The sequence below is a fragment of the Pteropus vampyrus genome, unplaced genomic scaffold, assembly GCF_000151845.1.
Source record: "Pteropus vampyrus isolate Shadow unplaced genomic scaffold, Pvam_2.0 Scaffold101, whole genome shotgun sequence".
NCBI lineage: Eukaryota > Metazoa > Chordata > Mammalia > Chiroptera > Pteropodidae > Pteropus > Pteropus vampyrus.
The window spans coordinates 5,331,234-5,345,359 of NW_011888882.1; the positions used below are offsets into that span (position 1 = coordinate 5,331,234).

General features: G+C 41.7%; 1 protein-coding gene across 1 annotated transcript in view; it reads left to right on the forward strand.

Annotated features, from left to right (window-relative positions):
* SLC22A16 (solute carrier family 22 member 16) overlaps positions 1 to 10,673 on the forward strand; it is a 32,891-nt gene extending 22,218 nt beyond the window's left edge. The window contains 5 exon segments of the mRNA XM_023533371.1: positions 56 to 183; positions 2,618 to 2,727; positions 3,737 to 3,836; positions 10,459 to 10,626; positions 10,629 to 10,673. Of these exon segments, the coding sequence (XP_023389139.1) occupies positions 56 to 183; positions 2,618 to 2,727; positions 3,737 to 3,836; positions 10,459 to 10,626; positions 10,629 to 10,673 (551 nt within the window).
* Positions 10,674 to 14,126: the final 3,453 nt, after the last annotated feature.

Consider the following 14,126-nt stretch of genomic DNA (forward strand, 5'->3'; position numbering starts at 1 on the left):
CCCCTTACACACTCGCACACCATGGCTTATACAGGGCCCTTTTGCTCAATGACAGGTGCAGTGGAAATTCCTGCCTACACGTTCGTGTGCTTGGGGATGGACAGTGTGGGGAGAAGAAACATTTTGGTCTTCTCCCTTCTCTTAAGTGCATTTTTCAGTGGTATGATTATGGTGATCCCCAGGGTAAGTTATTTTATGTTTTATTTAGGGAATGATTAGTTATACTATGATGATTTGATGGGAGAATTTTAAGCTTATTACAGTAAGTATGAAGATCAATTCAGACATATGGACAGAGCATATACATATATTTAAAAATATATTTTCTTAAAAAAAATCATTATTTCGCTGTTATATCGAGTTGTACATGCTCATTGTGGAAAATTTAAGGAAAAAAAAAGAAATATGAAAAAAAAATGCCCATAGTTGTACTTCCCAGAGTTGTCCAGTGTTGTGCTTTGTAAACACAATAATCTTGAGTGAGGAAGGTAGGTTATGCCTTCCAAACATTCATTCATTCATTCAACAAAGATCTATCCAGCATCTGTTATGTGTCAGGTGCTGTTCTAGGTGCTGAAGACACACAATGAATCAAGTTTCTGTAAACATTACGAAGAAAAAACAGGACGAGGCATACAGAAAGACTGTGAGTGGGTTGGGGGCACACATGTGTACTATTCTATTTTATCTAGGGTGATCGAGGATGGCGTGCCTCTGAGAGAAGGTGATGTTTGATCAGAAACCTGAAGGAGGGAGGGAGCCATGGAGACATCTGCAGGATATAACGAGTCATATCGTTCCTATTAAATAGTCTTGATTTTCATTGTGGTAGATTACTAGTTGGCAATTTCTAGTACACATAAATCCTCTGAGGGGATCGTTTTTAAACATGCAGTTTCTCAGTGAGAAACACTGCCATAAACTACTGAAACAACTTTTACATTCCTATATTTTGACAAACCCCATCTCCTAGTATACCTCTTGCATCCACCCTCTACCCCCAAATGTTGTCATAACCTGTATTTTCATTCTATATTTGGAAAATATGGTCACTATAATAATACTTTAAAATATTTTATATAATTTTCTCCAGTGATTATATAATTAGGAAGCAATAGTATCTTAGCATTTACACTTGATCTTAGTCAAAAGGCCAAGAAGCGATTACAGTATCTCAGCGTTTAGAGCAAGGTATTTTAAGTTTCGCATATCGTTTGAAATTTAAGCTAACCAGTGACTTCCTTTTTTAGTAACACTTTACTTCACTTAATTGTCAGGGTTGGTGAATGTTTTATGTAATTGAAGTTTCCAGATGATCGATATTATTACAACTGATATAAATGTAACAAAACCACTCAAGACAAGAGTGTCTTCTGCCAATTTGAGGGCACTTCACCCATGCCTGCTGCTGTTTGTGTTTTTGAGTAGTTTGCAGTGATATTAGCTGAGTCGATAGCAGCTGCCTTTGAGTTGGTGAAGATTTAGGGGAACCCCAGAACTTTCAAGTTCTACAGCGGTTAAGCCACAGCAGTAATGCAGAAAACAGAAATGTGGCTGTTGAGGATTTTCAGAAATAGAGCACTAACCCCTAACCACGAATTTCTACCCTTTAATAAAATTTCTTCCCAAATGGTAATGCCAACACAATACAAATTTTTTAAGTCATGTTAATTCATTCAACAGATATTGTCTACAACAGTAATTAAGGTGACAAGGTGACACGAGCTGCTTTAATAGAGTGACTTCACATAATAGACATTTATTTATTGCTCATAGAAAGTCTGATGTGGGTATAACCTGGTTGGCAGCAGTGGGAGTGATGAGGGGGTGTTCAGCTCCCTGGAGTCATTCAGGGACTCAGGTTGACAGAGGCACTGCCATCCTCAACACATGAACTCTAAGGTCACTTGAGTCTCAACATCCAGCAAGCAGATGGGGAGAGAAGAGATGGAATCTCGGAGGTCTTTGCGAGCCATTGCTGGAAGTGGGATGTTAGGGAAAGCAGGGACTGAGTCGGAGAGGTTTTGTTGTTAAGGACTGCATCAGCCAAAGTGGCAGGGATAGGGGTTGTGGGGGGAAGAGTCTGTATTCATAGTTCAGTTATCACTTTCAAATTATTTTCTGAAGATAATTTATAAGCCATGGAATTACTGCTGCAAAGGGCACAATTTGTTTTTATGGTTCTTTGATTTATCTGCTGGATCAGTTCCAGAAGGAGTGGGTCAATTATTGGTGGAACCAGCATGTCTGGGCATATCTCATTCCATAGCAGTCTTCCCAAGGGGCATTCGATTCTTACTTGGTAATTTGAAATCTCCAAGGCTTGGGGGAGTCACAAGAAAACTTTCCTCTAAATTTCTTAAAGATGGAAATCTTTTGCCAACCACGAGTAGCATTTATAAAATAAATTCAAACGGAAAAAAGCTCTTCATTGTTCTGAAAAATACTGGAGAATTAGAAAGTTTTAAGGAATGTGTATGCAAATTAGAACTGCAGTAGAATGTGTGATTTCTGTTTAAGGCAATTTCCCTAGAGAAAACTGGTATTTTGAATATAAAAGATTTTATATATTTTTAAAATATTATGACGGTCTATTTTGCTAACATATTTTTTTCAGAATCACCATATCTGGACTGTGGTGGCAACAATGGGTGGAAAATTTGGCATAGGCTCAGCGTTTGGCCTCATTTTCCTCTATACAGCAGAGCTGTACCCAACCATGATAAGGTAAGAGTTACTTTTTTTTTCCCAGTTATCTTTCACTTCCATGTCATTTTGTTATATTTGGCCTTTGAGTATAAACGCTTTGTTTTCATAGAAGTTACTGGAGCTTGAAGGTATGGGAAAGTTACATGATGATGGTAATTCTGAATCTGAGGCTTTGTCTATACCTCATTAGCAAGGGTATTAAAGAAGTCATTTTGAAATAATGCTCTATTATCCTAAAACCATTTTAAATCCTGAATATAATTCATGTCTTACACTGACTGGCCATACGACTGAAGGCTAATTTTCTCAGGATGTGTCTCTTGATGTTCTAATGTCAGTTGTACTAGTTTGCTAGGGTCACTGTAATGAAACACCAAAACTGGGTGGCTCATCAACAGAAATTTATTTCCTCACAGTTCTGGAGGTTAGAAGTCCAAGATCAGGGTGTTGGGCAGGTTCGGTTTCTCCTGGGGCCTCTCCGCTTGGTTAAAAGAAAAGATACTTATTCCCATTGAAAGTACATTCTTTCCTTCCTGCTAAACATTCTATAAGATTTCTTTAAATAGCTTTTAAAGAAAAGCACATTGAGATATTGCTTGACTTTAAAAAATAAAATGTTCCATAGACAAATTTTTTTGTTCTTCAAAATTCTCTCTCTGAGATACCCCAAACAAATTTCTGCTCTAGAAGATTGATATTATCCTCAATATACATGAGGGCCTCATCTGTATACCATGAAGAATGATTTACCTTTTTTTTTTTCCTATCTTGAATTGCCTTGAATTATCTGCATGCATGTATCCACCACTGTTTCACAGAATGTGGATCTAAATCATGGGTGATTCTTGAAAAATTAAAGTAAAATTATTTCCAAGTATGTTAAGCCAAGCTTAAGTTTTATTATTTATTCCCTGATGGGAGGGTGGACAGGGGCTACAGGAAGTCATTCCATTACTCCTGCATCATCTGTGTTCTACTTGTTTTCTGTTCTTGCTGCTGTCTGTCTGAATACTCTTCTCGTTTTCAGGACACAGGCTGTGGGAAGTGGCAGTATGGTATCCCGTGGGGGAAGCATCTTGGCCCCATTGAGCATTTACCTCTCCAGCATTTGGATCTTCATGCCCCAGGTGTTTAATCAGTTTATAGGACCTTACCGAGATAGCAGAGAGGTAGACCAGCTAATTGCCTTCTATATTTTTATTTATTGGAAGCAAATTTATAATTCAATGATGGGGTTTTGTAGAAGCCTTATTAACAGCTCACCAGTTGATAAGTAGGGTGGTGGCTGCTTTTTTCTTGTTGGTCAGTTGCCTTCCAACCACCAGTGAACTGTACATCACAACTCTGCCTGCCAGAGAAGGGCCTCTCTTCACCTTTATCATGAAGCTGCATCCACGTAAGGGAGAGCTCTGGTCTTTGTAGTACCTCATGCCTCTGCCTCCATCACCTGGCCAACCCCAGCCTGCGCTCCTCTACCTGGATCCGCAGGCTACCACCCACCCCCACCCCTCTCCTCTGCCTTCCCTCTGTGTGCCTGCTGGTCAAGGAGAATTCTAGAGGCTGCCTGTTCCTTGAAGGATTCCATGGTGCCTGATGGAGAGGTTTGGGGGCCTGTGGTTTTCAGATGTAAAAACCCTTCCCATCTAGCTGTGGCACCGTGGGCTATTTGCCTGGTTATGAAGAGTGAGCACAGTGTTCCATTTGCAGGCTTCCTCATGTAGGGGTTGAGAGGTTGGGGAATCACGTGGAGCACGCTTATACTTGGGTTTAGTAAAACCCTCTGGTCAGGAGGAAGGTGGGAGTCAGGGAGGAGTGGGGGAGTAGGGATCCGGAGCGTGGGGCTGGGGGGCGGCCTGAGGTGCTGCAGTGACTTGGGGGAGAGCCCTGGGCCTGCCGGCCCTCTTCCTCCTCCTCCAGGCTGCCTCTCCCAGACTTCTTAGCTGTATCTTTCTCTAGGCTGTTCCCTCTATGTCTCCTTCAGTGCTCCTCTTTCTTTTTTCTTACTGCCCCTTAGATAGACTCGTTTTCCAAGAGCCATCCTGGCTATCTTTCTCAGTCCCTGTGTGGATAACCTTTCCTAAGTTCTGACTTCTCTTCTGGGCTGCAGACACATTTCTACCAGCCTTATGGATTATTCTCCCCGAGTGTCCTAAGTAGATTCACTGTTGCCCAAACCGAACTGGTGACTTAAATTTCCTCCTCCTCTGTCTCCCACTTTGGGTTAGGAGTCAGTGGCCTTCAGCCTGACACTTGAGCATCAGATTTTTATTTGCCCTGTTTTTCTTCCCCGCTCTCCTCCCAATCCAGGACACTAAATCCTTGCCTTCTTTCTCAAAAACACCCCAGGTTGCCTGCTTCCAGTTCAGTTCCTCATCCACTTCCGTCTTTTCCCTGCACTCCACCCCTTCGCCCCATCACAATTCGCTGAACCACAGTTCTGCTCCAACTGCCCCGTCACCTTCAGAATAAAATCCAAACTCTGCCTGATTCAATTCCTTTCCAGACTGAACCCCCTGCCCACCTTCCCTAGTTCATTTTGGTTCTCCACTCCCTCTCCACTTCCCCTCAGCCCCCTATACCTCTGCCTAACTGTCCCTCTGTAGAGAATGTTTCTCTCCCATCTCCTAAACTGGGACCACTGTGGAGGAGGGAGGAAGAGGCTTCTAGGACACATGCAGTGTTTGGTTGTGGGCGATCAAGAGTGTAATTATTTCTGAAACTGTGCATTTGTTTTATACCTTTTTTATACTTAAATCATATTTTATGATAGATAGACATAGACCTCTTTTTTTTTTTTTCTTTTTAAGAGGTAAATTCAAGAACTGTTAGGACTCAAACATCTCAAAAGTAAACTCCATCTGGGGCAGAGCCTTGAAGGACTCCCAGGAATGTAAGATGAGTCGAGGCACTGATTTTTTCCCCATACTTCCATGAAGTTCACGGCCATTGACACAACATGGTCCCTCTCATGAGGTATTCCCAGGCTTTGTGGAGACCAGCTGCCTCACCAGGACCTTCTGGACGAGGCTGTGACTTCCACAGCTGGGGAAATAAGTCCATAGCTGGAACCACCTGCTTCATTCCCAGTTCATCCTCCTGTACTGCCTCTGCCGGATGCCTGGTGGGAGGCCAAACGCTGTAGGGGGTTAGATGAGGCAGCCCCATGTGTCTTTAAGATGCAGAGCAAGCCCCACCTCTCCAAGAAAGCCACTCAGAGCCCCTGACTCTCCCTATGTCCGCTCAGCGTTTCGTGTGTGCCCCTCCCACAGCCCACAGTCGCTGTCTGGCTTTATTATTTGCATGTGTGTCCTTGTCCCCCCAGTTAGTGTTGAACTCTTGTAGGAGAGGTCATTCTGTATCCCCACCACTGGTTCCAGCAAAGCATTTCTTTACTTTATGTGCCACTCATGTTATAATTTGCTTAATATTTTATGAAGCAATTTAAAACTTTAAATTTAAAATAAAAATAAAATTTAAAATAAATAAGTAAAATTTAAAAAGTTTAAAATAAATTTAAATTTAAAAATTTAGATTTAAATTTAAAAATTTAATTTTTAGATTTAGCTTTGCCTTAAACAATAATAACAGTGAAATCACGGGTGTTAAACTACTTATATCTTTTTCTAAAGCACACTAACAGAATCTCACAAGTAGTAAAGCAAGTGTTTGATACAACCTAAAGTCACCTTGGACACGTAGTTGGTTTCCAACTGTTCCTTGGGAATCACTGGCTTGTCATGGGCCTCCCTCTTGTGTCCCAGAGCAGGCACTCAGCCAGATTTGCTTAGGGTGTTGGGTTGCCACCCTCTTTCCTGGGCCGACTCTGAGGTTGAAATGACATGGGCTGTCTGGCCTGCATGGGGAGGTTTTTTTTTGGAGAGTCCACCACCCATTTTAGGATATGGACTTTTCTAGAAGCACCTTCTTTGTGCTAGTACTTGATGCTCCTTAGTAAATAAATAAGAGATAAAAAAAAATAAGAAAGGTGTTTTTTAAACAATGAACTGAAACACAGAAGAAGATAGGTAAATTTATAAAAGCAAACTGCAATAAATTTACTAAAACTGAGTAAAGATTTTTTTTAAAAAAGGACATCTATATCGGTCCATTAAGGACTATGGAGTTTAAAGGGATTTTCATTTTACTTAACAGATCCTTAAGTAGCGCTTGCTCTCTGATAAGCTCTGTTTTAGGTGTTTTACAAAAATTAGTCTTCATAGACTACAGATAACCATTTATTGCTCTTCCCATTTTACAGATGTGGTGACATTACAGAAAGTCATGATTAGCCCAAGGTCACATACCTTCAGGGGACAGAGCTTGGATGCAAACTCCAATAGCATACCTTTTATAGTACAAACAGCGCAAAAGGGAATGCAGAGAAATGAACTCCTTCTCCACCCTGACCCTGACCGCCCAGCTCCCCCTTTCCCAAGACAAGCCCTCTCAGCAGGGTCTTGTGAACATTTGTAGAAATATTCTGTGAATGTGCTTCCCTTGGAGGCCACAGATATTGCTTGTTGTTTTTAATGAGTGAAAAAAGAGAGTATTCAGTTTCTCATTAAGCTTGTTTATGGATGTCAAACTGCCTAGAGAGGCAGTTTGGTGGAACAGAAACCTAATCTAGAAGATAAGTTTGTGTTTTCCCTTTTAAAAAGATGCACATGAAAATCACTCATTCTGATGTTTTTATTAGCAACCATTATTTTCTAGTAATCTAAGTAAAAGTGGATACCTAATTCATATAATTTTTGTATTCATCAATGCATTTGGCAGAAATGTAGTGTGGATCGATTTTGAGTGACCTGTCTGCTGGGTGCTAATTAGCAGAGATGAAAGAAACAGCCTCTGTCTTGAGGGACGTCCAGTCTGGTAGGGAAGGCAGAAGAACAGTCACAAGCCCCAGAGATGGGGGCTGTAGTGAGGAAATGCTGGGGTTATGTGGTTGTAGAAGAGGGCTACCAACCCAGGCTGGGGCCAGAGGGGAGGCTTCCTGGAGGAAGGGGCCATTAATCTGTATCGGAGGGGCCAGTAAGAGTCAGCCTGGTGGAGAAAGAGAGATGGGAATTCCAGGCAGAGGAAACGGAAAGGCAAAGGCTTAGAGGGAAAAGGAACATGGCCAGTTTGGGTTTGGGTGCAAGCATTATTGCTAACACCTGATCAGGGTGGGTTGTAGGAGTCAGGAGATACGTTTGGAAAGATGGGCAGGGGTCTCTGAGGAGGTCAGAAAGGAAGAGCATTTGGACTAAAGGTGCATTTGAGAGGACAAGATGGAAAAGTTGTATGCACAGGATCTGGTGACCAGCTGGGTATGGTGGAGGTGGGGAGCTGGAGGGATGTGAGAACGGTTCCCGGAGCTGGCAGGCACTCAGGAGGGACAGGATGGGGTGGGGAAGGACAGTATGCCATGAGTGTGGGGCATCTGCAAGACGGGCACAGGGGGGACGCGTCCAGGAGACAGATACCTTTACAGCTCTGGCGCTTAGAGGCAGCCCCTGCTGGAGGTACAGATTTGGGAGTCAGCTTATAAGGAAGTGAGGAAAGAGTGAGGGGAGAGTGAAGAGCAGAACCCTGGGAGCACTTAAGGTGTGATGGTAGAGGGTCCAGGGTGGAGACAGGGACAGCAGCCAGGGAGGTGAGGAGGTACGCAGGACCCCAGAGGAGGAGAGGCGGTAAGGAAGGCAGGAGAGAACAATGGCTAAGACAGGAACACGTCCATTGGGTTCGACAGCCAGGGATGTGTGGCCTGGGAACAGCAGCTTCCGTGGATGTTAGGAGTAGGCCAGGCTGCAGAGGGCAGGATGCAAGGAGAGCTGAGAGGGAAGCAGTGACAGAGGATGGGCCAGAGGCTGGGGTGGGTGTGGGCTGGGGCAGAGGTCCTTTCACTTCTTTTAAAAGACAGCATTTATTGACTACTTATCCATGGGCCAGGCACTGTTTTAAGTGCTGTACATGTGTTATTTAATTTAATCCTTTCAACGGTCTTTTGGGGCAGGTACTGTTATTGTTTCATTCTGCAGATAAGGAAACTGAGGAGCAGAAAAGTTAAGTAACTTGTCCAAGGCCACACAGGTAGCAAGTTACTGGGCAGAGTGGTTTTTGAGATTATGCGAGGCTCGAGAACTTTACTTTTTATTGAAGGAAACTAGCCAGCAGAAAGGAAAAGTTCAAAAATATATGAGAAGGAGGGCAGTCTGCCGATGGAGGGGGACCCTGAGGAGGAGGGGGTGAGAGGCGGTGGAAGCTGGAGAGGGCGAAAGGCTCCTCCTGGCCAGGGGGAGGGAGAGGTGGGGAGAGGGCATTGTTTGGATGTTTGTGGGGTGGAGGGAGCTGGCCAGGATGGGGGAGACCAGGCCTTCTGCTTAGGGAGAGAGGGGAGAATGGAGGGTTTGGGGTTTGTTTATTTCCTGATCATTATTCTCACCCCCAAGCTAAAAAGAAAAATTCAGTCTTATCTTGGATCTTCCATTTGATTCTGTTTTTTTGTTTAGACTTACTCAGTGTTTTCCAGACCCTGGCACAGGGCTTTTCTGGGGTTTGTACATCAGTGGCTATACCTGTTATGTCTTGAGGCACCAGAAAACGCTTTTAAACATCCTTTGGACTGTCATTTTAAATTCTACTACTGCTTCTAGGCTTACTTAGGATTTTTCTAGGACTTAGATTGCCAGCATCCTGCAAAACAAAATAAAAAGCTGACTTCCCGAAAGCTTCCATCTGTTACTGATGTGGCCTCACATCGTGTCACAGTTGCACTGCGTGTTTTATGTTTCTTGTTCTCGGAGGCTGTAAAAGCACCAAGTATGTGATTTATCAGAAAAACCATGCCTTAAATTATTTTTATGGGCTCTTCCCAGGCAGTATTTTTTTGCTGGAGGAATTTAAATTATATAAAGATGGAACACATTTTTAAAGACTGTATAGCGATTTAGTTCTGCAATCTACCCAACATCTTCATAATGATCAAAAGAATCAATGTATAGACTTTAATTTTTAGTGTGATTTGAATTTTTAAAGGCAGACACCTTGGTGCTAGTCTAAAAGGCCCCCTTTATTTGTCAAAATCTGGAAAGTAAAGAAATACCAAATTTTTAGAGCAAATAAGATGGACCCCTCACCCCCCCCCAATAGTGATTAGTTTCCATTGCCCTTTTTTTGGTTTCCTTAAGTTCTATGGGTTTGGCCCCCCCCCCCCCCCCCCCAAATAGTGATTAGTTTCCATTGCCCTTTTTTTGGTTTCCTTAAGTTCTATGGGTTTGGTTTATTGAAGCATTCATGCCCGCGTGCATGTATGCATTTATTCATTCCCCATCGTTTACCGAATGCAGATAGATAGCATGCTGATTATTGGGGCAGGGACAGGGTTGACTAAATCCCAGCCCAAGGTTCAGTTGCTGGTTTTCTCCACAAGACTCTGGACTCTGGGAAAATGGGACAGGGAACTTTTTCTCTGTGTAGCTCCTAAGATAGTGCCTGCAAGAGTAATAACGCAGGCAGCAACCGGGACTTATTGAGTGCTGCATGGTGTTTAATGAATGAGTGGAATGATCAGATTAAACCTGGTTGATGAGTTAAAGAACTCCCAGTCCTGCCTAGGTAACCAAAGGTCTTGCTGCCGAATAAAAACGACAGCTGTTATGTCAAATTCAATTCCGTTGCCCTCTGAAAAAGTTTCAGAATTAGTCTCTGAAGGGTACATTTCTTTCCTGCTGTGTCACTTATTTTTATTAATTTTTAAATTTCTTCTAGTTGTTTGTTGGGATTTTGGCCTTTGTGAGTGGACTGCTAACACTAAACCTTCCAGAAACCCTTGGGAAGCCTCTGGCAACCACCTGGGAGGAGGCGGCAGGACTGGATGAGGAAAGATATAGCGGTGCAGGCGTATTATCTCCCACAACCGATAATACCGATGTTGAAAAAAAATAGAAGCGATGAATTCTAGGGATTCTGGTCTTCGTGAATAAATGTGCCATGTTTGCTGTCTCGCACCTGAAATACTGTTTACTTTAATGCCTTTGTATTAGAGAGATGTTATTTTCATCTCCCACATGTTGTTTATATGTCTTTTAAAAAAATTGTAAGAAAGTTTTAAGACAATTGTTTTGTAAAAGAAATAAAAACCAAGATGAGAATGCTCTTTTTTTAGACTGCCTTTTTTTTTTTTTTTATTGCCGCGACGTATTTTTCTGTGTTTGTTGTTCTGTGTCATTATTTCTCAACTTTTTCTCCGCTCATTATCTGAGGTAATAACACCTACTCCAGTAAGTACCAGAGTTGCCCCTGCCCCCCAAGGACTGTCACCTGGGAAGAAGGAGCATATCAAAATGTGTTTGTTTTTTTTTTTTGGCAAAGCCTTTTGAAGATTTGTTTTTTTTTTGGCAAAGCCTTTTGAAGATATTCCTTCTCCTTTTATGAGAATCATAGCTCTAAATTCAAGTCTTTTTTTAGTAATTCCCTGTCAAAAAATATTTGTTAAACCATAAAATAATTTAACTATAAAAACTCTAGCTATGAAAAAGATGTTTTGCTTTCTAGCACTCTTGAGCAAAGAGGGCTTGACTGTGTAGACAAATGTCCTTGTGTTTGGTCCAGTTCAGGGCCTGGCGTTAGCTAGGGGCTAGGCGTGTGTTTTCTAGTCTGACATTTTTACCTTTCTTTAATTTAGTAAATTCTTTCTTTAAGTCACCTTCACAGTACAGAGAAGCTGTGGCATTTTAGTGCATTGCAGACTTTTAAAAAAATTTACAGATCACTCAGGAAATTGACTTTAAGTGTCATGAGGATCTTTTGCCAACGTAAAAAGAAAGTTAAACATTCTGGCCTTTAAACAATAATTTAGAGGAAGACTTTTTTTTTTTTTTTAAGTACTAAATTTTGTTTCCTCAACTTCACTTAAAACCATACAAAAATAGTCTAATATCCTGAACATTTCAACTTAAAAATTATGACATAAATGTTCTCTGTTATAAGAGTGCATTTCAGATAAATTTCCCATAGGTTTTGGGTTTTTCTTTACAGTGGTTTCATCAGAAGTTCATTATTCTTTGCTTTTGAAATTTAGCTGTTAGATGTGTCTTTTGTCCAGGATATTAGAATCTATGAAGTATCAGTGTTTTCTGCAGAGGCAAGTAAAATAAGGATTAAAACAATTATATAGATGCCATTGTTAAAATCATTGCTAATGGGAAAAAGGAAGCATTTGACCTGAATTATTTAAGACTTTTTATATTAATCCAGTTCCCTGGATAGTTGCTGTTCTTCAGTTGGTCTTTCCATTTGTAAAATAAAACATAAAACCACAAACCTTTCACTTTTTTTTTTTTAACAAAATGAAAAAAAAATAGGCTATGAGAAGAGGAAGACATTTTTTATCCTTCCTCTCTCATTTTGTCTTTCTTCTTTTCTTCGTCCTCAGCCTGTTTTACTGTCATTTAGATTTTTCCTCTTAGTTAATATTTGATATTTTCTTGACTTTCTTTTTATGTTCTGTATTAGTTTGGTAGGCTGCCATAACAAAATGCCATAGATTGGATGGTTTAAGCAACAAAAATTTACTTCTTAACAGTTCTGGAGGCCGGAAGGCCAAGATCGAGGATGGCAAGGTAGCTTTCATTTTGAGGCCTCTTCTCTTGGCTTGTAGGCAACCATCATCTCACTGTGTACTCATGTGACTTTTTTGTGTTCATGCGGGTAGGGGTAGAGCGAGGCGAGGCGGGGCAAGAGAGAGAGCGAGAGAGCGTGAGAGCGTGCACACGCTTTGTTGTCTCCAAAGGGCACTAAATCCCATCACGAGGGCCCTATTCTCATCACCTCATCGAACTCTACAAACCTTCAGCCATAACATCCATCTATGTATTTTTTTTTATCAGTAAATGTCCCATCAGCAAAACATAAGAATCACTAGAATTTGTAAATTTTGCAAAAGTAAGATATATTCCCTGAAATCCGTTAAGACCACTATATCTTTCCATCCAGTTTTCATTCTGTCACATTATCCCTCTTGTTGGATGGCATCAAAGTAGTCACAGGCATTTTTTTCTTCCATAATTTTGTGTTTTGTTTCTTAAGAGGGCTCTTAAAACTGTATAAACGTCAGACCCCACAAAGGCTGAATCTGCACCTGTTTCCCCCGAATCTCTGTTAAAAGGTATGTTGTTAGAGAAATGCTTATTAAAAAATATGCTTTGAGTGTATTCAGCGGAATGATCAGCTCTCAGGGGCTTACTTGTCCCCTTTCTCTCACCTCTATCAAATATTTACTGAAAACATACTAAATACAAAGGGTTCATTTTGTAAATGGCATATGCAAAGGGATACTTAAATTCTTGTAAGGGGTGAAGAGGACTATTTTCTCATTTGAGATTGTGACGCTGACCATGGCAGCCAGTCTATGGTAACTGCCTCCAACAGTGTCTGGGAGTTGCAGTGTTCATGTCTTATCCGAATTCTCCAGAAGGCAGTAATGGCTGTTTGTTTTATTTCTAAAGTCCATACAGCACCAGTATTTACTGATAACTGCTAGTTCCCTAAGTAAATTTACTGATTACTGCTAGTTCCCTAAGTAAATTCATTTTTCTTATTCATTCTCTGCCTCTTTCCAAAACTTGAGCTATTTTCAGGCATGTTCCAGTACATAAGTCTTGAAAGTCTTATTTTTCAAGGAAGAAAGTGTTCAGTTATAGATTCTGCCCTACTTCTGTGTCCCGAGTCAGGGCTCGCCAATGTATCAGAGACTTGAGTGCACCGAACTCACTCTTTCTCTGCTTTCCCTGCACCAACCTGGAGCCATGTACTACTGAAATCCTGGACCCACGAACCTGGCTTCCTCAAAAACCTTCTGAAGAATTTGAGTTCTGTTGGCTCGAGGCCCTCAATTTACTGGCAGACCAACACACCAGCAGGGCTAACACACATCCAGAGCCATTGACAGCCATGCAGAGCAGAGCAGGAGGGGCTGAGTGGGCAGGGAGGCCCCAGTACACTTCACAGGAGAGGCTCCGGGCACCTCAAGCCCAAGGTAAAAGTCTCTGAAAAATTGTTGGGGAGGAGTATGAAGCTGAATTCATCTGCAGTCTCAGCGAGATCACTTCGACTCTTTGGACCTCAGCTGCTCCCCTGTAAAATGATAACACAAGGTCCCACTAGATGGTCCCTGAGGCTCCTTTAAACTCACCCTCAATGATGCCTGAATCAGTTTTCCTATCAGTTTTCTGAATGATCCCTACTTCAAGTCACATCGCTACAGTTCTGTGCAGCAGAAAATAAAAGTCCTATTATTTGTATATAAACACAGGCTTCTTTCGCGGTTTCATTTCTAAATGTTTCCTTCTCGTTTTCCTTTCAGAGGCAAGTAGAGTCCTGACATGGGTAGGGAGAGGAACGAGCCCTCTCAGATACCCTCTATGGCTCCCACTACT